Genomic DNA, 23,082 nt, shown 5'->3' with positions numbered 1-23,082 from the left:
AGTTCTACTACTAGTAGAAGATCAAGCTCCACCTTTAAGTAGAAGATTCGTTCTATACACTTCAATGTCCAGCTTTGTCAGGTATAAATGACCCTAGAAAGACCTTAGGCTTAGGTTCTTTCAAATGCTAAGCTTGTACAGGATTTTATACTTTCATTAGGCTTCAGTTTGACTAGTCTAAGCCTTAGTTCGACTAATACAAGCCTTGGTTCGACCAGTCCAAGATTCAAACTCAAAAAATAGATAATTCTGGTGGTTTCTCGACCAATCGAGCAGGGTGTTCGACCAGTCGAAGGGTGCTCGACTCGAAGTCCAGCGACCGATTTTTTGCACCCTTGACCAGTCGAAGGCAATGCTTAACCAATCGAACAGGGCCCTCAACCAGTTGAGCAGGGCCTTTGACCAGTCGAAGAACGGTTTTATCCGATCGCGCTAAAAATTTAAAATTTTGTTAAATCTTAGATAAGTCGAATGAGACCTTAGACGAGTCGAAGTACCGAATTTCAACCTATAAATAGAGGCCTTCTCTCATTCCAAATTAATTAATTCAAGTTAGGAAAAGCCTCCATCGAGACAGAGAGAAGTCCCCACTATCTTCAAACTATTGCACGGTATTTTAAATTTATGTTGATAGCTTTTTGTTTTGATTCTTTGATATTTAGTTTATGAATCTTATTTTTTAAAAGAGATTAATCATTCTTCATTTTGAGATCTAAAGGATTCAAACAAGTAGCCTAAGGTTTGAACTAATTTAAAATCAATTAGAACCTAGAACCCTTGACTATATTATTAGACATTAAACGTTATACATCAAACGAAGTGGTTCTACGGGCTACATCAAGTATGTCTTCAGAAAGGAAGATAAGTATCATTTTGTATTTTTGTTTTTGGTTTCTTTGAGATATCCAGAAAATCTCATGCATTGGTTTTGACTGAGATAGCAAGAAAATCTCAACGTGGGGTTTTGTTTGTGATAGCCCATCTAAAAACACAACAGTATAGGTTTTAAGGTGAACCTGTGAAAACCTTGATTATTAGTGAACACCAATATCACATGGGTTGTGATTATTGGGAGTGGAGTAGGTGTGGTTGTTTGAGAATAGTTGGTGTACACACCGAACCACTATAACTTCTGGTGTTTGTGGTGAATGGTTTAAATTTTTGTATATGTGGTGAATGATTATAATTTGGTTGTGTGGTAAATGCTTATATTAGATAGTTCTCTCTTGTCTCTTGCTTAGTTTGTGATCTTGATCCTTACTATGTTCATGAAATCAGATTATCCTACCTAAAACATTTGTTTTTAGTGTAAGGTTGTCCTATGAACAAAGTTTGAATCAATTTCTCATTACTATTGCTATTGAGATCAGTGGTTTATTCTGATTTATTCATTATATTTGTACTTTAATTTTTTATTTGGCATAATCCTATTTATACCAAATTCAATTAGGTTCTTGAGTAAGATCTAAATTAAGTCCTTGTGTAGGCCACCAACATAGGTGTACAGGTGTAGGTTCCTGAGTAGGACCAAGGTTGTTGGTTAGCCAATAGAAAATCAACTAAAGTCTCTTGTGGGAGCCGGTCCTTGTGTAGGATTGTAAAGGTTAGAGGTTAACCTGATTTAAAACCTACCTTAGTGATATCCGATACACTAATGGGTTGAGCATGTTCACTGGGAGTGAAATAGGGTAACCGAACCACTATACATGCTTGTGTTTGAGATTGTCATTTGTGCATCGGTTAGATTATGTTTTTTGTGATTACATGTTTAATCTTTATAAATGCATGATCAGATGAATGTTAGGATCAAATAGGTAGCACATCTCACACACATGTTCACTATAGTTATAAACTAGTTGCTTAACCTATGAATCATTTGTAGTTTATGTGATTGGACCCTCTATTGGCTTGAAAGCCTTTAGAGTTATATTTCTTATCTTAACTTAATTACCATAATAGATTAATTAGGCAAATTAGACTTAAATAGAAGAAATTTTATTTGGTCCTAATCACCCCCCTCTAGGACAACTTAAAAACCTAATTGAGTTTGGTAATCAAACTCTTACACTCAATCCTACACATGGACAGAGTGTACATAGACTCTACAAATGATAACCTTACTTATCGGATTGAGCCCCATTGTTGCACCGTCTAGGGTTGCTTGATCGTTGCTCTTTCATGCTTAAATCAACTCCCCACAACTCCCCTGATCATTATGCCATCGCTCTGCCGAGGCTTTAACTCCAGGATCAAACAACTTACATTTGTTATTCCTAAGCAATGACCAAGGTGATGGGAGGTTTGGTTAAATCAGCTATAATTAATGGGAAGTTAAAATGCCTAGGGGATTCACCTGGATGGACACTTTAGAAATTGATAGAGACTTTGGATTTACCAATAAGCATGGTGTCTATACTCTAGAAAAAGCTTAAGATCATGATCTTCTTGAAGAGGAACTTGAAATGCTCATTAGAGTGAAAAATCACTAAGAAGAGAGCATGGATCTCATTGTGATAGAGTCTAGAATGTTTGGTAGAACTTGAGATGCACTAGGGTCTCTAAAATACCAAAATCCATCATCTTTATAAAGATCTGGATGCTAGTTTTATAAGAGAAAAGCTCCAATTGATCTGTAACAGATAGTTTTCGGTTGCACCGAGTAAATCTTTGGTCTCACCAAAGTACTTTCGGTCACATTAAATTATGATTGGAAAGTTATTGGACAGTTTTGGTCACTTTCAGTCGGACCGATCTTGGTCTTCAGTCAGACCGATCTTGTCCTTTAGTTGCATTGAGTCCAGCCCAAGGTTCACTCAGCTGGAATCAAATATGCCCCATTTTTCAAGATTGTTTGCTGACAAGATTCAACAACTTTTAGTCAGACCAAAGTCATCCTTCGATGGGACCAGCGTAAATTTCATGTCTATGCTTACTGTCTTGTTTTGGCCAATTTTGGTCGGACCAAAGTGTTCTTCTATGGGACCGAAGGTTGTGGAATTTTTGTAGTTATTTCAATAACTTGAGACCTCTAAAACCAATATGAGAGTAAGAAGTTTAGGCTCTTATGACTTAAGGGATGATCATTAAGAATTTTACTAATTAGGTTATTAAGATCATCTAGAGGTAGGTTATTTTTGGTTTAGGGTTAGGGTCACCAAAACACTTCATTTACCTGTTCAATACTCCTTGATGTTCCATTTTCATTGTATCTTCGGTCTTTACTTTCCAAGGGCTCGACCGACTATGTGACGCAAGGACTAACGTGATTGACAAATAGGATGCAAAAATCAGTGCACTAACACGGACCACCAGGCCCTCAAGTTAATTAACAGTCAGGCTATTTTTATCTGTGTGCACGTTAGGTGGATTTCTTTCTTGTAGGAATTCAAATTCGGGTTTAAATACCTCAAGGACCTATATGTCAATGACAATAACTTTAAGAACATGTGAATTAGATGTCAGGAGGGTTAGTCTAGTAACCTACATATTCAGGACAATTTCACTTTCAAGGAAAATTGGTTGTGCATTCCATGGAGTTCGTTGCAAGAGTGTGTCATCTAAGAGCTACATTGAGGTGGCCTCGGCGGCCACTTAAGGCGAGACAAGACAATAACTCTATTGGAGGAGCGTTATTATTAGCCCGAACTTAAACAAAATATTGGAAAAGCGGTGTTGTGATGTCATACGTGTCAGGCCTCAAAGGGGCTGTAATAGAACATGGGCATATATACTCCATTGCCGGTACCTAACGGCCCTTAGGAGGATTTCTCCTTAGACTTTGTACTAGGTCTTCTGCGAACCCAGCGTGGAATGGACTCCATGTTTGTTTTGGTTGACAGATTCTCTAAGATGGCTCATTTCATACAGTACAAGAAGAATCTCGACGCTACACATGTCACAAATTTATTCTTCTAAGAGGTTGTGCGACTACATAGTGTCCCAAAATCTATCACCTCATATCGCAACACTGAGTTCCTTAGTCACTTTTAGAGGAATTTGTGTAGGCGATTTGACAGGAAGTTAAAATTTTGCAGTGCATATGTAACACACCGAAATTTTCAATACTCGAGTATTGAAAGTTCTCAAGTGTTACCATGAAGTTTAACTTAGTATGTGTATATGTACAATACCAATTTAACTATTCTAATCTTACATTTATTTTTCAAAATGAATCTAACCGTTGGAAATAATCTTCATCCATACATCAAGTCATCCGACCATTAGTTTTTATGATGATATCACCATATAACTAAGTATTCTCATCTCTCCATCATAACAAACTGCTCAATCAAATATTCACTATTAAATAGAGACATCTGACCGTCCACTTTGATTTTGGACCACCTGATTATAGTAAACTAACTATCTGACACCCACATTCGTCCGTACACATATCAGATTGAAATTCTAATCCGTTCATCTTGTTCACCCCATATGAATATGCTTAACCTACCATTAAAACTACAATATGAGGAACTTACACATGTGAACAAGTCACTCAAATATAACAGTGTACATGTTCTACTCTTGATCGCTCCAAAAAGCCACTTGTGTTCATTCATTTACAAAACTGATCGTACAATCACCTAGATACATGATTAGAATACTAACCATCAAGTATACTTATTTTTAACATATCATCTAATCATCCATCATGTTTGGATCCGTCAAATGGTCATTTGAATATTAAGATAATTTAGTCATTATGAAGATCTTAGGGTTTAGATCCAAACCACCGGGTAACGTGACAATTAGATCTGTACAAATGTTATTTTGGAATTATGAAGTGTGTTAGCCATTAAAAGAGCATCTTAGTCATCCTCGAGAGATCGGGGTCCAAACTGAGAGTTAGAAAGAACATAAAAAATAACAAATAGTGGTAAAGTTTCGTCACATTTGGATGGTCCTGTTAGTAGGAACGGATGGTGGAAGTTACGACTATGGAAAAGGCAAATTTGTAATTAAAAACCCAAAACTAATTTAAACTGGTTTTTATGTGAGAATGAAACCCACGTATTTCTATAATGCGTGGTCCACCCATGGCTCAGGTCTGCTTCAAACTTGGAGCCACGGGCCAACACACCATGATGAAAATGGTGAATGGCACGAATCTTCTGAAAGTCATCACAAATGGACCCTACCTATTCCTAACAACCCAACTAAAGCGGCATCCTTTCTCACATTGTTCCAACAAGCGAGGAAAATCGAGTACAACAATGGGTTTTACCCCATCTCCCTACTTCATGTGTGGACCATCCGATCCATGGATCCACCTCAAACTTAAGCCCATTCCCTAACAAGACGAGACGGGATTAGTGGTCGAGATGGATTTCCCGAAGGACTACCATCAGTAGACCCCACCAACCCAACAATTGAGTTGAAAATGGTTTTCACAACGTGCTTTACTGCGTTCGAAGAACACACAATAGGAAAGCGAACTCCACCTTAACCCATCCATAAATTCGAACCATCCAGCTAAAAGAAATGAGAATTCCGACCCTCCCAGGGAATCCGGAAAGATCTGAGGGAGCTTCACCTTGCTGGAAATCCCGGATCGTCCAGACGTCCACACTAGTTGCGGAGAAATCGTCCGAAGCACGATCTTGCGAAACCCACCAACTTAAACGTCTGAAACATCTGGTTTATGGGGCCCACAAGTCTCCTAAGACCCATCCAAACTACCTTTAATCATCAAATCAAAGGTAGACTCATCGGTTGATTATCCGCCATTAAAATCGAGTCATCTTCTTCATTCAAAGAACCGATTCCACCTCATAAACCACCGTACTATGTAGCGGATCAAGCTGATCAAACAATGGGCCATCCAGAACTGACCCAACCCCTGGAAGAAAGAAGGAAGAATCCTAATAGGATCCAAACACAGGGGAATCACAAACAACACTTAATGCTATTCTCCCTTACACATTACGTCCAACCTGCGAATTTCATAAGAACCCTTTAAATGTCGTGGAATATTATATATATTTCTATGCCTGCCGTTGTAGGATATATACAACAAATAGAGAGAGAGAGAGAGAGAGAGAGAGAAAGAAAGAAACGAGAAGAGGGAGAGAGAAAAGAGGGAGAAGGAAGAGAGAATAAAGAAGATAGAGGGCCGAGAACAGAGCCCAGCCCCACTAAAGCCCTGCAAGAATCCGGGCCTGTCAAAACAATTCCAACTAGCCACAGTGAGGAGAAGAGGAAGAGAGTGAAGGGTTGAGATCCATTAGATCTGAGTTGTCTAGTCGGAATGTAGGAATCGATTAAGGTAAGATCCCCATCCCTTTATATAATACCCATCTATTTAATTAGAGAATTTCATTTTCTTTTTATTAAATCTAAACCTAATATCAACCATAGATAAATCTCAACCATCCAAATCATGTGGTTTAGGATGAAATTGCATTTAGACAATACCATCAGGTAGTGAACGATCAGACTATTAAAGGTGAGGTTTTTTTCTTTTAAATTTTGCAATTTAATTGATTTGGTTATATCTTTCTTACATGTTTCAAGTTTTTAATATTGTTATCTTCACCTTATGAGTCATTGTTACCTAATTCAAATCACTACATTATTATCTTGCACGCAAGTATTATGTTGAAAATTTCACTTCTAGTGATCAATACACTATCATGGACATAATGCATTACGAGTAGCGGCCCTCTTGGTTGGCACATAATCTCGTAGGTAGGTGAGTGGTGCACAATCGATGTAAGTAAATTGCCATACTTGTTACATAATTTTTCAGAATTGGATTTCGCAAATAGTCGCTCCATAAATGCATCATGTCATGTAAATCCTCCAATCATATTGTTGTGTTGCCTTGAGATGTTCGCATAAATCCACGTTAACGTTGGACACCTTGACAAATCTACATAGTGTGAGAATGCGGGGCTAGTCAGATATTTTGAACTACTTTCCACATTGTGATGATCGCGGAGTGTGATGGACTAAACATACTTTAGTAGTCATGCATTCCATGTAGAATGTTTGGGTATACCGATACTACTTGTATTTATAAAGTATGAAATGTACCCCCTTCTGTTATCCCTATGAATCACTTAAATTATTGTAAACTTTAAAGAACAACCACCACTATGAGTACAGGGAGTTGACCCTCTCCAACTATACAAATATTGTAGGTGAATTTACAGGTTAATGATACGGATGATAATCATTCTATGGAAGATTCGTTCGAATAAAGAAGAAAGATATTACCATGAATTATTTTATTTATTTTTCGCTACGAACTTTGATAATGTAATAAGCTCCCATTAAGAGGGCATTTGATGATTTGTTAAATTCTTCTATGTTAATGGAATAATAAATGTAGTTGATTTTATTCTCGTGAATGGTTACCTTCGTGAATATAACTGAATGTGATCTAAATGAAAAAAAAAAACAATGTGCAATTTTGAAGCATCCAAGTTTTACATTATTAACACCCGAAATTCTCGGACACGAGTATGTACTTGGGCCGCAAAAATTCAGGGCGTTACAATATATCATCCATAGATAGATGGGCAAACTAAAATAATGAATCATATACAAGAGAGCATTATACGATGCATATCAGGAGATAAGCCCAAGTAGTGCAATTTTTCCTTGACTTAGGCGAAATTCACGTTTAACAATATGCAAAATCAATCGACTAGTAAGTCCCCATTTGAAGTTGTGTATAGACAAATACCTAAGCATACTCTGAATTGGTTCTATTGCCCAAGCTTCCATGCGTGAGCGTTGCTGCTTAACATATGACAAACTGAATCATAAGTGTATACACTAATGTTCAGGCCAAGTTACAAGCATCTAATGACAAATACAAGGAAATAGTTTACACACATCAACACCTAAAGGTGTCCAAGGTCGGTGACAACGTCATGGTTCACCTACATAAGGAGAGATTTTCGACCGAGACATATAACAAGCTGAAGAATAAAAAGATTGGGCAGGTACATATATTCGATAAGATCAATACAACACCTATGTCATCGATCTTCCTAATGACATGAAGATCTCACAAACATTCAATGTAGTAGACCTATACAACTATCACAAACCGGAACCGAAGGATAACTCGGGGACGCATTTTTTTTTTTTTTTCAAGTGGAGGAGATCTGATCCAAGATGTGGTGTATGCATGCTCCTAACACAAATTGACAGGAAGAAGTTTAAAGGAAAATCAATAAAAATTCAGCATAGTTCAATTGATTGAGGTTAATCGAGCAAACCGATTGAGAGAAACATTTGATCAGGTCAATTGATCGGAACAAATATGATTTTTTTAGTTTTAGTCTTTAAACGTTTTTGTGTCATTCCGATTGATCGATCGATCAACGATTCAATTGACGGATAGCAAAAAATTGCATATTTTTTTGTTTTAATTTTTTATTTATTTATCTCTTTTAATTACATTGTATAGGGTTATTTAAGCATGCAAATTTGTTTAATTTAGAAAGTTATCAATAAAATTATCAAAATTTATCTTTTCTCTCATGGGCTAGGATTATTTTTTTTCGTGGACTCAACGTGTCATGGCTTGAGGAAGGGGGTGATACTCATCATCACGCCCTTCCCTGCGTTAAATTTGGGTTAAGCTTTCATGACATTTAATGAAATTTGGTGCAATCAAACGCACTTTAGACAAAATACAATGACAGTTAAACTCAATCCATAGCTCAACTGGTAGGAGTGGAGGTACCTCGTTTCAACACTTGAGGTCTTGGTATCGATCCCTAGGGGTGGCTAACATGGAGTGTGTGTACTGACATGGGCGTGTACTAAAAAAAAAAAAACTGTAGGATGTCAAACATCCTGACGGATTTATGCTGCATGATCCATCAGAGAGAGGCCAACCATATCAACGTCTTGGATAAGTGAACGATGGGGCCAACTTTAGAAACTGAAAAACCGAATATATAGTGTAAAATCCATCGGCACGAGCTTTGTATATCCACACCGTCCATCCATTTGCCGAGATCATCTTAGATGATAAGATAAAAAATTAAGACAGATCCAAAGCTCATGTGGAACATACCACAGAGAGCAGTGGCGACAGTGATTCCCACCGTTGAAACCTTCCTAGGGCCCATTATGATGTTTATTAGTCATCCAGCCTGTTCATGACGTCAAACAGAGCTGGATGAATGGAAAAAACAAATATCTTTTTGATCCAAAAATTCTGTCGCCCCGCGGAAGGTTTTAGTGGTAGATGTTCAATCTCCACTGCTTTCTGTGGTGTGGTCCACTTGAGCTTCAGATCTGTTTCATTTTTGGGAACATGTCCTAAAATGATATCGTAAAATGGATGGACGGTGTGGATATAATACATACATCATGGTGGCGCCCACAAACTTGGTGACGTCAACACACTACGGAGGTGGGTGATGTGTGGCACACCACGCAATCAGCTTCCTTGGTCTTCGCTCTCCAGCACTCTTGACCTTTTTAGGCCCATTCTCTCTCTCTCTCTCTCTCTCTCTCTCTCTCTCTCAGACACACACACACGCCATGGATTCCCTCCGCTGGTCTATGCTCTTCTGTCTCCTCTCTCTATCTCTCACCCACGCCACAAAGCAAACCTACATAGTCCACATGAACAAAAACCACAAGCAGTTATCCTACACCACCGATGCGCACTGGTACACGGACCACCTCCATTCCCTTTCAATAAACGCCAGTACTGCATTACTCTACACCTACGACTCCGTCTTATCCGGCTTTGCCGCTGCCCTTGACTCCTCTGAGGCTGAAGCCCTCCGTCGCTCCGAAACTGTACTCAGTATTTATCCTGATATACTCTACCATCTACATACCACCCATACACCTGACTTCCTAGGCCTCAATACCAAAATAGGCCACCAAAATCAGGACCATCTTGATCAGGACACTGAAGATGTCATCATTGGCTTCCTCGACACCGGCATCTGGCCTGAAAGCCCCAGTTTTAACGATTCGGGAATGCCAAAGATTCCTTCACGATGGCGTGGTGAGTGTGAGCGCGGCGTGGATTTCAGCCCTTCAGCTTGCAATCGGAAGCTCATTGGAGCAAGGAGCTTCTGGAAGGGGATGGCCCAGGGTGGTAAGCTCAAGGAGATAACGTCGGCACGTGACCGAAACGGACATGGAACCCACACGGCATCAACGGCAGCAGGATCGCCTGTGGTAAACGCTAGCCTTTATGGCTACGCTCTTGGCACCGCCCGCGGAATGGCCCCCCGAGCCCGTGTGGCTGCATATAAGGTGTGTTGGAACGTTGGATGCTCTAGTTCAGACATCCTCGCGGGGTTGGACGCTGCGATTGCCGACGGCGTCGACATACTCTCTATCTCACTGGGCCACGGGGGAGCATTGTCCTACGAACTTGATACAATATCGATCGGTGCATTCGCAGCCGTCGATCATGGGATCTTTGTCGCATGCTCTGCTGGGAATAATGGACCATACCAAGGCTTCGTAGATAGCGTGGCACCATGGATCATGACGGTTGGAGCGGGATCGATCGACCGTAACTTCCCGGCTGTCGTTAGCCTTGGCAATGGAAAGCAGTACGACGGAGTGTCACTGTACAGCGGTAAAGGAATGGGCGCTAAAATGCTTCCTGTAATTTATAACGTGAGCAAGGATGCCTCGTTTAGCGAAAGCAACCTGTGCTTACCAGACACGCTCAGTGCAGAGTCCGCACGTGGGAAGGTGGTGGTTTGCGACCAAGGCGGCGGGAATTCACAAGTGGAAAAGGGTCTGGTAGTCAAGAAGGCTGGTGGGGCCGCGATGATCATAGCAGACATGACCGCGGACAAGGTGTTGCAGGCGGATAGCCATGTGCTGCCGGCTTTGTCGGTTGGCAGAAAGATCAGTGGTCTGATCAAGGAGTACATTCGATCATCTCGAAATCCAACGGCTGTGATAAGTTTTCGTGGGACCGTTTTGAATGTGAAGCCTTCGCCTGTGGTGGCGGCTTTTAGTTCGAGAGGGCCGAATCTGATCACGCCGGGGATACTGAAGCCGGATTTGTTCGGACCCGGTTTGAATATATTGGCAGCTTGGACCGGGTTGGCTGCTCCGACCGGGTTGCAGGAAGATATACGGAGAACCAATTTCAACGTGAAGTCAGGTATGCTTCGGCTGGAACAGGAAACGGATTGATTACTCCCCCTGCCACGGGCCCGGTGGATGGTGGTCGGTCCTCTGTGGCCCCCAGCATGATGTATGTGTTTCATACATGCCGTTCATCCATTTTTACAGATAACTTTATGTCTTAATCCCAAAAATGAGAGGGATATAAATTTCAGGTGGCCCACACTACACGAAAATATTAGTGGTTGGATATCCACCATTAAAATCCTCCTGAGGCCCAATGTACTGTTTATTTGACATCCAATCTTTTGATTAGGTCATACAGACCTAGATGAAGGGAAAAAACAATCTTGATCCAAAACTTTTATGAGCCCCAAAAAGTTTTTAATGATTGATGTTCATTCAACGTTTTTTCCTGTAATGTGGTCCACATGAGATTGTTATAGCTCATTTTTAATCTCATAAACTAAAATGATCTAGAAACACAGATGGACAGAATGGATGAAACGCATACATCATGGTGAGGCCCACGGAGCACCGACCACCAGCCATGGGCTGGTGGCAGGGGTAGTAGCCAATCCGTTTCCGGTGGAACACTGGTTGTGGGTCCATCTTGTTTTTTTGTGTGACATCTACTCCGTTCATAAGTTGGGCCTCTTGATGTTAGGCCCCATGGAAATTCGTTAGCCCAGTCAACAACTCAGGTAGGCCATATCATAGCCAACCAGGTGTTTTTGTGTGGGGTCCACCGTGATGCCCATCGAGGCAGTTCATACGGTTTGCGGCTCCAAGATGAAAGGTGAAATTCAAAAATCAGCCTGCCCCAAACCTTAAGAGAGCAACGCCACGTGAACTTAATTAGGCATGATTTTAAGGTTTTATCAATGGTGTGGCCCACCTTAGTTTTAGATAGGGATGATTTTTGTCCATATTATTGGCATGAAGGAATGCACCATTTGGACGGAACGGATGTAACATCGTGAAAACAGTGGGTCTCACACAAAGGATTTGTCTTTTTTTGATGGTAACATGGGCACTCGTACGAGAGATCCTAGATGCCATTAGTCAGATCCCATGGTGACAAACTCAACCCAGTATCTTAACCGGGTAGAAACCTTTGTGCATGTCCGGAACTTGGCCAATTTCTTCTAACCATCCGGTTATAATTTCGGACAGGACCCAGCTCATGAGACTTTAGACCGATTTGGCCGACCACGGCAGCTAATTAAGAATCTGACCCAGTCGATAAGGGTCTGGATCTCTCGGGCTTGTGCCACGTTGCCAGGTCCTGGGGAAGACCACAAAATTAAGTTCACTAGTTCGGGAACAGTTTTATTCTCCATAAGTACATTCATCATTTAAATATCGCCCACATGAATGTTTTTGACACGCTGAATTTGGATCCAGACCCGAGAATCAACCAGACACCGTTATAGACCCGATACTAGACCCAAGGCTACCAATGGTTCATACGAATCTAATTAGATTTCTGTCAGGTACCTCGTATATGGCACACGTCTCATAGGTGGTTTCTAACAGGGGTAGCCTGGTATCGTACTCAAACCTGAGCAGTCGAATGCCCCAGTCAGCGGCTATTCTTAGCTCATGGCATGTAAGTGTGGTTGCGTTACTCAACTCAAAACGTGGCAAAGCTAACTTATTCAAAGAGATTTCAGGTTGAGTAACTAGTGACCCTGACAAGACTCATTATGTCAATATAATTTATTTTTATTTTTTTAAAACACACACACCCTCACACCCACACACACCAAATGGTACACGAACCCATAACCTCAATGATGAAAACGACAGGTCTACCACTGAGCCATGAGTAAGGAACCCAATCATCATGCATGTCAACTTGCTAAGTGGGTCAAATGGAAACAACTTGTGACTTGAGGCGAGTCACACCACTTGTCAATCCATATCTTAGTTAATTTAAAAAAGAGTTGTCTCTTCTATTCCTAATACTTTTAATTTATACTTATTGACTATTAAGTTGAGTTGAGTCATGTATTTGAGTAGACCCAACTCAGAAGACCATCGAACCAAGTCAACTTTTTTGAGTTTTTAAACAATGAGTGGATAATTTATTGCCCAATCTTCCACTTCTCAACTAATTGAAGATTAGAGGTTACGAGGTGCTGCTGCAAAACATGAAAAATTAACACGACTACACGTTTCAGATCACTACAAGGTGGGTGGAGAGCACTAGCATGAATGGGGGCTCAATGGTTTGGGTTAGCCCACTAAGGTAAGATGGGTAACACTTATGGGGGCCCAATGATTTGGGATAGCCCAATAAGGTAAGATGGTTATGGGCTTAACAACAGGCCTAAGGGAGATGTACAATGGGGGTTAAAACCACCATTTACAACGTGGACATTTAACCACTATTGCTCCCAAGGTGTGTCCCATTTGGAACCTAGAGTCTAACTGCAATGGGACCCACGGCCCTTATACTAGCTAGAAAATGGATGGGCTACATAAATATTATCACATACATCTTGGTGAAATCATACATCACAATTGGGTCTCACTTAAGGGCCTCATATACATCACAATGGGCCTTGCACAAGGGCCCCACATACATCATAATGGGCACCACACAAGGGCCTATATACATCATATTGGGCGTCACCACATGGGCTTCATATACATCACAATGGGCCTCATCATAAAGGCTTCATATACATCACAATGGGCCTCATCATAAGGGCCTAACATACATCACCATGGGCCTCATACAGGGGGCCTTACATGCATCACATTGGCCCTCATCACATGAGCCTCACATACATCACCATAGGCCTCATATAGGGGCTTACATGCATCACATTAGGCCTCACTACATGGGCCTCATATACATCACATTGGGCCTAATGGGGCAGCCCATAATCCAGGAAAAATGGATGGGCATCCTGTATATACAATAAGGTGGGCCTCGCACATATGGCTAGTGGGCCCTGCTCTTACAGTAGGTGGGCCCTGCTCTTACAGCAGGTGGGCCCTGCTTGGATGTCCAGTAAGATGGACGGCATGGGTGTCATCAAAGGGGGTCCCACACATACAGGGATAGACGATGTGGATGCGCAACACATACATCATGGCAGGTCCCACCGTCCAAGGTCTGAATGGTGTAGATGAAATATATAAATCATGGTGGGGTCCACGTCCGGCTGGACTGGACGGCTGGATAATCTATCACACAATCTTCCACTTCTCACCGAATCGAAGATTAGAAGTTGCGAGGTGCTGCTCCAAAACATGAAAAATTAACACGACTACACCTTTCAGATTGAATCCAGTCAAAGGCTCCTACAAATCTTAAGTTTGCTCTACATTTTAATAAATAACAGAGAAGGGTATTTGGTGGTAATAAATATTTAAAACTGATAAACTGCTTAAAAGACAAAATAGCCCAAGGGAAGTTGATCCTCAGCTATGGTGAGATCGTAACAGTGACAAGGTCATGAGTTTGAGCCTTGCAAGCCCTATTTTACTTTAATGACTAGGTGACAGTTGACCAGGTGAGTTGCTTGCCTTGAATGATACACCAAGCCATATAGAGTGGGCCAAGGAGTTGAGCTGATTCAACAACTCTCTAGACTGAGTCACATTTGTGAGTGTGATTTTTGAATGACTCAGCTCGAAATCTTGTAGAGTCGAGTTGATTCGACCGAGTTTTGAGTAGAACGACCGAACTTCAGGACTGTGGACTTTGCTTCTGGCAGGACACGCAGAACAAGATCTCACATGTATGATGCTACACAAAAGAAGCTTATTGTTTGGGCCACATAAGTAGTGGGCCAATAACGTGCGCCCTGTAATTAATGAACCATGCCTCGAGCCACCTCTATTAGTTAACATAGATGGTTTCATTGATGGACTACAACTGTGGTTTTATCAAGGGCCCACATTCAACAAGAAAAAAATATCTTGTGGATAAGATTTTAGAAGGGTGAGGTCTTATCGAGAGGTCCTAGTGGAAAATATCCTCCATTGAAAATCTAGTGCGCGTTGCAATCGAGTTGCACTTCTAGATCAAATAATAGTGGACCTGGTTGGCCGAGTTGAGAGGGAAGCAAATTGTGTAGTGTGCCACGTACCATTGACTTGGGTGGTGTGTTGACATCACCAAGTTCCGTGACCCCAATATGATTTATGTGTTATATCCACACCATCTATACAGTTGGTGAGATCATTTTACAGGATGCCCGGACCCAAAAATAGGCAGATCCAAATCTCAAGTGGACCATATCAAAAGAAAGCAAGGAGATTAATGATGCCCACCGTTGAAACCTTCCTACCACCCACCATGATGTTGATTTGCCATCCAACCTGTTCATGAAGTTAAAAAAACCTAGATGAAGGGAAATAACAGTTATCAACTTGATCCAAAACTTCTGTTAGCCTCAAGAAGTTTTCAATTGTAGCCAGACATTCAATCCCTACTGCTTTCTATCATGTGGTCCACATGAGATTTGGATCTGCCTCATTTTTGGATTCATGCCCTAAAAAGATCTCTCTAAATGGATAGATGGTTTGGATATAACACATACATTATGATGTGGCTCACATAACTTGGTGACGTCAACACACCATGGAGGTCGTTGTTATTTGGCACACGATGCAATCCGCTTCCGACTGGGAGATTTGGTTACTTAATTTAATATAAATAAATGTAGAGGAGACTGTGGAGCGGATGTATGAATCTGGCCTCGATCTAGTGACCCCAACATTATGTCCAATGGTTAAAGAACCCCATTAACCACATGACTTTAACCATCCAATAAGTGGCCCTCATCGGTCTTAAGGGACGAAGATGGTTAACCGTAGGAAGTGTTTGTCTCAAGTTGTCATATGTGTGATTCCTGGTACGTCGTTCATCCATAGTGACCCACAAGATGTCCGGTTATGATTTGTTTCCCCACCATTAGTTATGTTATGGGTTTGCATTGGAGCATGAATTTATTAGGGTAATAGGGTTTCGATATTAGGAAAGAACCTTAAACAAGATAAAATAGAAAAATAAATGAAACCAGGCTTTAAAGCAAGTATCAAATACCATTTTTCTAAGTGTTATTTGGCTCTTGTAGTTAGTTTGAGATCACTATTGGGTTTTTAGTGAACCGCTTACAACATACAACAAGGCTTGGTGGTATTGCTTGTAGCAATTACAAAGAGACTACAGTAGAAACTCTGTACACAGCTTTCTGCAATGGAAGACTCTGTGTATAAGAAAAATAGAGAACCCACTTGTTACTTATAGAGAGAAAAATGAGAGAATATGTGTTCTTTTTGAAAACACAATTGACAAGTAGTTTTATAGATAATGAAATGGTCGTGCATTTTTACGAAGAGATGTTTCTTAAAGATGTATCCAAAACTACGCACAACCATTAAGTCATTTAAAAAGAGACGCAACTCAAAAGAAAAAAAGTAATTGATTCGTATAATGGTAGGAATTTGATGACCGTTCATTTGAATGAAAACATTAAGTAGACCGAAACATAGTATGATCGAGATCTGTTGGCATATTTGTTACGCAACCATTTTGCAGGTGGCCGATTTGTGAAACAGTCATAATATTCGGTTGATCAATTCAATGGACAAAATTTACCTGCCATTTTTGTCAGTTGATAGGAAAAATACCCGATTACTTCCTCCTAATTTTACAAAATGATCATTCATGGTCAACTTCAGTAATGACCGTTCTCCTCTGGTTAATGTTGTAATGGACATGCTCACTATGGAAAATTCTGAAATGGCGAAACCTATTCGCACCCGATCGCATTAATCTTTGGAATGTTGTGTGGGAGAGTCACTCGTGACACAATGTGCATGTGTGAAATGCAAAGTGTGCCACTAAGGCCTTTACAACCACACTGCTTCACAGCCCACGCCCTTGGTCATGGCTACACATGCATAGTGCATGTGTTCTAATGCAACATACTGGAACATGTAAGTTAACCTTCCTCTCTCTCTATTCTTCACGTAAGAATACTAGATAATTCAAAACTTATAAACCATTTTCCACTTTCTCTCAAAGCAATGTGGGACTAAACTTTTTGAGTATTTTTATTTTTCAAACAAAGTTCTCGAGGGAAAGAAAAAAATTTCAAACATTTGAATAAAACAAAAGAATAAAAGATGAATGTATAAGACTCTAATTATTTTTATTATTTAATGTAACCAACCCAATTGAAAATAAATCTCAATAATCCCTCACTTGGTTAAATAAAAATAATAGAAATCACTAACAAAAAAGATATATTGTTCTTATGCATATAGAACGGTATCTTACAATTTGAACATTCCCTTAGTGTAAGCTAATCAAAGTATTATTGAAATATCTGGTAGTGTATGCTTTGAACTAGTTATTCATAAATAAATGAACCAGAGAATCCACATAAATAATCACATTTATGTATATGTGATTCCTTAATATACACACTTAACACATTTAGTGGTCATGTGCTTATCTTATTATCATAAACAATTCCGAAAGAATACTCTAACTCTCATGAAAGGCAGCACCACCTCTACGCTCATATAGGTGAAATCCTTCCAATGTCTCCATCACATTTCAGACACTTGTCCTAAAAGACTAAACTTCATTAAGAGTTTTATGACTCAATCATTTTTCTGTAATGATCAGCACTTTTCATCTTAGATGAGGTTCTTATAAATTTCAGTGCTGAAACTTTCATTAATCAGTTATTTGTTTTTACCCATTGAACCCAATAACTAATGATTTACCAGTGTTAGTTTGGATTTCCACGACTGGTGGTTCTTTGATCAAAGGGTTTCAACAACATCCCTCTAGATATCATCCTTACAACTTCTCTTGTTAAAGGTTTTGTGAAATGATCGGTCAAGTTGTTACTTAACTTCACATATGTGATTGTAATGAATTCTTGAATCAATTGTCTTACATAATTATATCTTAGACTAATATATTTAAAGTTTTCATTACATGTACTACTATAAGAATGCGATAGAGTGGCTTTACTATTACAATTAAGTAGTACAATCATTATAGGCTTTGTACAAAATGGGATTTTTAATAAAAGATCCCTTGGCTATTCAACTTCTTTGCATGTTATAGTCAAGGCTATAAACTTAGACTTTATAGTTGAGTGCGATATATAGTTTTGTTTCTTATATCCCTAAGAAATCACTACACCTTTTAGGGTGAATACCTATCATGCTGTGGACTTATTATCTTCTATAATTGATATTCAACTCGCATTGATATAACATTTCAATACGGTTAGAAACTCTGAATAAAATAGCCCAAGTCATTTGGTTCCTTTAAGGTAACCTAAAACTCTACATATGGCTTTCCAGTGTTCAATACTAAGATTGCTAGTAAACATATTGTAATGCCTTGAAATTCGAGGGTCGAGCATAACTCAGCTCATGAGTTTCAAAACATCACTTATGCAACATATGAGATGATGACTGTATGTTGTCTGTATTAGTGCATAAAACATGGAGTAGATTAAGCCAAACTGCAAACATAATCCAGGGACAGATAAAATATGCAAGCGGAAGACTGAAGTGAACATTTGAACTAGTGTAAGTCCCCAAAGGATGTAAGCAGTGCCAGGTTAAAATTTACAAGTGTTTGTCTCAAAATACAAGTATCAATATGAAATAAACCACTACAATAATAACCTTGAATCCCCGTAGCTCAGGACACGGCTCACATGAACCCGCCTGAGAACTGCATAAAGGAGAACGCCTCCTCGTCATCCTCATACTCCCACTCTGCCTCGTGGGTCGCATCATCATCTGCATCTAAGACAGAGTCTGGTTGGTGTTTAAACACCGTCCCAGAACGTGGGAGTGAGTGATCAACTCAGTGGAACTATACAGTAAAAGTTAACATGTTATCAATTTAATCAAGTAGTAATGATAAATCAGCACAATCAAACATATCCTAATTGCTCTTATTAATGCAAGGATGTATGTAGAAATGATGCATGCCCTCGCCTGCACGCCCTCAGCGTCTTTATCTTACGGTACGTATGACAACCTCCCGCAGTGCTCCACAACACCAAGGCACATGTAATGCGGTGCATGAACATGATTACCAAGTTGTTATTAGTCCTTTTCATACAGCAGGATTGGGAAGCTAAGGTACCTTCCTTATATCAATTCCCAAACAGTGATCCATTCTAGGGTCGTCAGTCCTAGACAATCTCATACGATATTATGGTTCTAGGTCGCTGCAAAGGGCTCGTCACCAATCAATGCAGGCCTAATCATACCTTAGTTGCTACAATAAGGCTCGTCGCCTCAATGCAGTATCATGGTATGCTCGAGGTCACTACAAAGGGCTCGTCACCAATCAATGTAGGCCGACAGCACGAATATAATGTCCCATACCACCATAATCGGCTCACGAGTCTGGATTGCTCACTGGTCACTATGGGAAGGCTCGTCACCGCAGCGTAGGCCGACAGCTCGAGCACGGTGTCCCATACCACCATGCCCGGCTCATGAGTCTTAGCGGATCGAGGTACCATAGTTAACGGGATTGCACTGGTAAGTTTGGTACCCTAGATTCAAACAGTAGCGTCCATACATGGTGAACATCCACCGGGACAATCGGGTTACTTGACGAGCTCAACTAGCAAGAACGCACGTTGAGTTGAACGACATGACACTCCGTGTGGCCAAACCACTGCCGACAACCCTAATACGACTCGGGTTCGTCAAACACGTCTTATGTGGCAAAAACGACCTCAGCCACGAACTCAAGCTCGTTACCGATTTCCTGAACTTTCATAGTCCCAAACGCTTTCAATTATAACAGGTAGTCATTCCAGCAATTCAGAACAGTAATGGATCAACAATTCCAATCATACAAGCATATGAGCATTTGATGGATTTCAACTTAACATGAATTCACACCTATGTAGTGCCTAAATTAAACAAACAAGGAATGTAAGTTGCATGGAGAAAATCATACACATCATTAAGGGAGTTAAGAATCTCTTCTCAATGCCCATAAACAGTACAATATATTACACACCTGATCATTCAGACATTTCTACAATCACTTAGACTACATATTCCAACATACATGACGTATGTTGGTGATAGTACATATTAGGACAATTCCTTTTACCAAGGAGTTGATACACATACAACTAGCATAAACACATGACAATTAATCATGGCAAACACATGCTCGTATTTCATACATATACAATACTTTCTACCTATACATGGAATACACAAATCTCAATATAGTTCATATATATCAGAAACGCAATGTAAACATCGCATTTGGCATGTGAAAATGCACCCACAACAATAATAAACCATTAACTGACATTGAAAGCCTTGAAAACCATAATCTATACGAATATAGTCCGCACCTTTAACCAGAAATTGCGCAACGGATTTGATTTAGACGATAAGTCTTCGTCGATGACGAATAGGTAACCTAAGGCATGGATTAGATTAGCTACATCAACACTTAAGCTATTCTAAGTTCCAAAACAGATTAGGGTTTAATTGACTTACCCAAAAATGAGAATAGAATCACCGGAATAATGATTCAGATGCGATGGGTTAGGTATGCTGGGTAATTGGAAAGAATTTCAAGATGATTCACCAACTTCTCTCTCACTTTCTCTCTCATTTCCACTCTCTCTCTCTCTCTCTTAGCTAGGGTTTGAAAAATTCGTATGGAATTTGAGAGTGAGGGTTTAAGGTTTTATATAGGCCTAAAGTTGATGGAATTAGCCCCAAGGTCAAGGTATACTTAGGTTATAACCAAATCGGGTCTATTTCGGTCCAATGGAGCACTTCTAGTGGCCCCTTTTCCACGTACGGTCAGACTTAAGCTTCCTAACCATGGATCTATATCAGGCTGAGTTTTCGTTCTGATCGGATTTACAGATCAACCGTGGCGGACCACTTTCAGTTCAGCGGTGAGGGTGACTCAATCAAGGTTACAAGTACATCGACATGTGAGGGACATTTCTCCTGATTCGAGGGTGTATTTGGGTCAGATTCTGACGGTCTGAATCCTTATATTTGGTCCACAAGCGACACGACTTAGATTACCTAAATTTAAATTTTATTTCTAAATATCTTCACGTTTCTCACACTCTTCGCTCCGGGCTCAAGTTGTGCATTTTTATACACAGTTTGGACTTAATTTTCGAGGGGATTGTTAAGTCCAGTAATGCGGTCATAACTGTATAGTTTCGGGGTAATCGGACTTTCGATGTGCGATCCAGGTCCGATATGAAATTTCAAGATGCTCCCGAGAGCAACTGGGTTTAAAGATGGATTTTAGATTTCAGGGTAAAGTAGCGTCAAAGATTCTGCACATTTTGGCACTTGCAAATCAAATTTAAAGTGATTAGTGCTAATTTCATAAGCAATCTAGTTTAGTACTTGCTAATATTAACTTAATTTCTAAAGGATTTGGTCCTGGGTGATTTCTGCCTGAGGTGGTACTCGGGTCTTGTACGGATTTTTCCGAGGCGTTACAATCCACCCCCCTTAAAGAAAAATTTCATCCTCAAAATTAGTACCTTCTCGTACTTCTCGAGAATCTGCGGGTAGTTTTTTTGAATCTCGGCTTCTGTTTCCCAAGTAGCCTCTTCTTTCGTGTGATGCGTCCACGGCACTTTTACCAGTGGAATGACCTTGCTACGCAATATCTGCTCCTTCCAGTCTAGGATACGCATCGGTAGCAGTATATATGTATCATCCTCGCTCAACTGTACTTGCTCCCATCTGATAATGTGGGAAGGATAGGGAACGTATTTCTTCAGCATAAAAACATGAAATACGTTATGCACGCCCGCAAGTGGTGTAGGCAAAGCAATGCGGTATGCTACCGCTCCCACTCAATCCAGTATCTGAAATGGGCCAATGAATTGAGGCGTAAGCTTTCCCTTCTTGCCAAACCGAAGGACTCCCTTCATAGGGGAAACTTTGAGAAATACATGGTCTCCGACCTCAAACTCTAGCGATTGCCGCCTCGTATCGACGTAGCTCTTCTGTCTGCTCTGCGCTGTCAGCAGTCGGCGCCTGATAATGTGACTTTCTCTGAAGTCGTCTGCACTAACTCTGGGCCAATCAAGCTCTTCTCGCAAACCTCCGCCCAGCAATACGACGCTCTACACGGGCGCCCATATAGTGCCTCGTAAGGAGCCATACCAATACTCGCCTGGAAGCTGTTATTATAGGCGAACTCTGCATAGGGAAGACAGTCGTCCCAACTGTCCTTGAAATCCAGCACACAGGCCCGCAACATATCTTCCAGGTTCTGATTCACCCGTTCCGTCTGCTCGTCAGTCTATGGGTGAAATGCAGTACTGAACTTCAACTTCACACCTATTGCTTCCTGGATACAAGTCCAGAAGATAGATGTAAATCGCGTATCTCAGTCCAACACGATTTCCAAAGGAACTCCATGCAGACGTACAATCTCCTTGATGTACAAACTAGCCAACTCGTCTGCAGAGTTCGTAACTCTGATCAGTAAGAAATGAGCCGATTTCATCAATCGGTTGACGATCACCCAAATGGAGTCATGTCCCTTCCTCGTTCTCGGTAGCCCTAAAATAAAATCCAAAGAAATAAAATCCCACTTCCATTCAGCTATGGGCATGGGCTGAAGCAGTCCAAGAGGTCGACGATGCTTTGCCTTGACCTGCTGACACGTGAGACAACGAGATACGAACTCAGCAATATGAACCTTCATGTTGTCTCACCAGTAGGATCTCCTCATGTCTTAATACATCTTTGTGCTACCTAGATGCATCGCAAGCTTCAAATTATGGACTGACTTGAGAACCTCCCGTCTCAAGTCAAGAACGTCTGGGACACATAGGCGGCCACAATATTGTAAGCCTCCATCTGAACCAACACTCCACTCGGAGTCCTCATCTGTACGAACCCGCTCTCTCATCTTCGCCAGTAGCTTATCATCTGCCTGAGCTGCAATAATCCTATATTAGTGAG

General features: G+C 40.6%; 1 protein-coding gene across 1 annotated transcript in view; it reads left to right on the top strand.

The window, feature by feature from the left end:
• The first annotated feature begins 9,497 nt into the window (after positions 1-9,497).
• The window catches only part of LOC131252110 (subtilisin-like protease SBT1.8), a 33,928-nt gene continuing 20,343 nt past the window's right edge, over positions 9,498-23,082 (top strand). Inside the window, exon 1 of the mRNA XM_058253004.1 lies at positions 9,498-11,116. Within this exon, the coding sequence (XP_058108987.1) occupies positions 9,514-11,116 (1,603 nt within the window). The 5' untranslated portion in view covers positions 9,498-9,513. The remainder of the gene's footprint in view (positions 11,117-23,082) is intronic.

This window comes from Magnolia sinica, chromosome 7 (genome assembly GCF_029962835.1).
Source record: "Magnolia sinica isolate HGM2019 chromosome 7, MsV1, whole genome shotgun sequence".
Taxonomy (NCBI): domain Eukaryota; kingdom Viridiplantae; phylum Streptophyta; class Magnoliopsida; order Magnoliales; family Magnoliaceae; genus Magnolia; species Magnolia sinica.
Note: the sequence above shows the minus strand (reverse complement) of the source record. Positions and strands in the feature narration are given on the sequence as shown.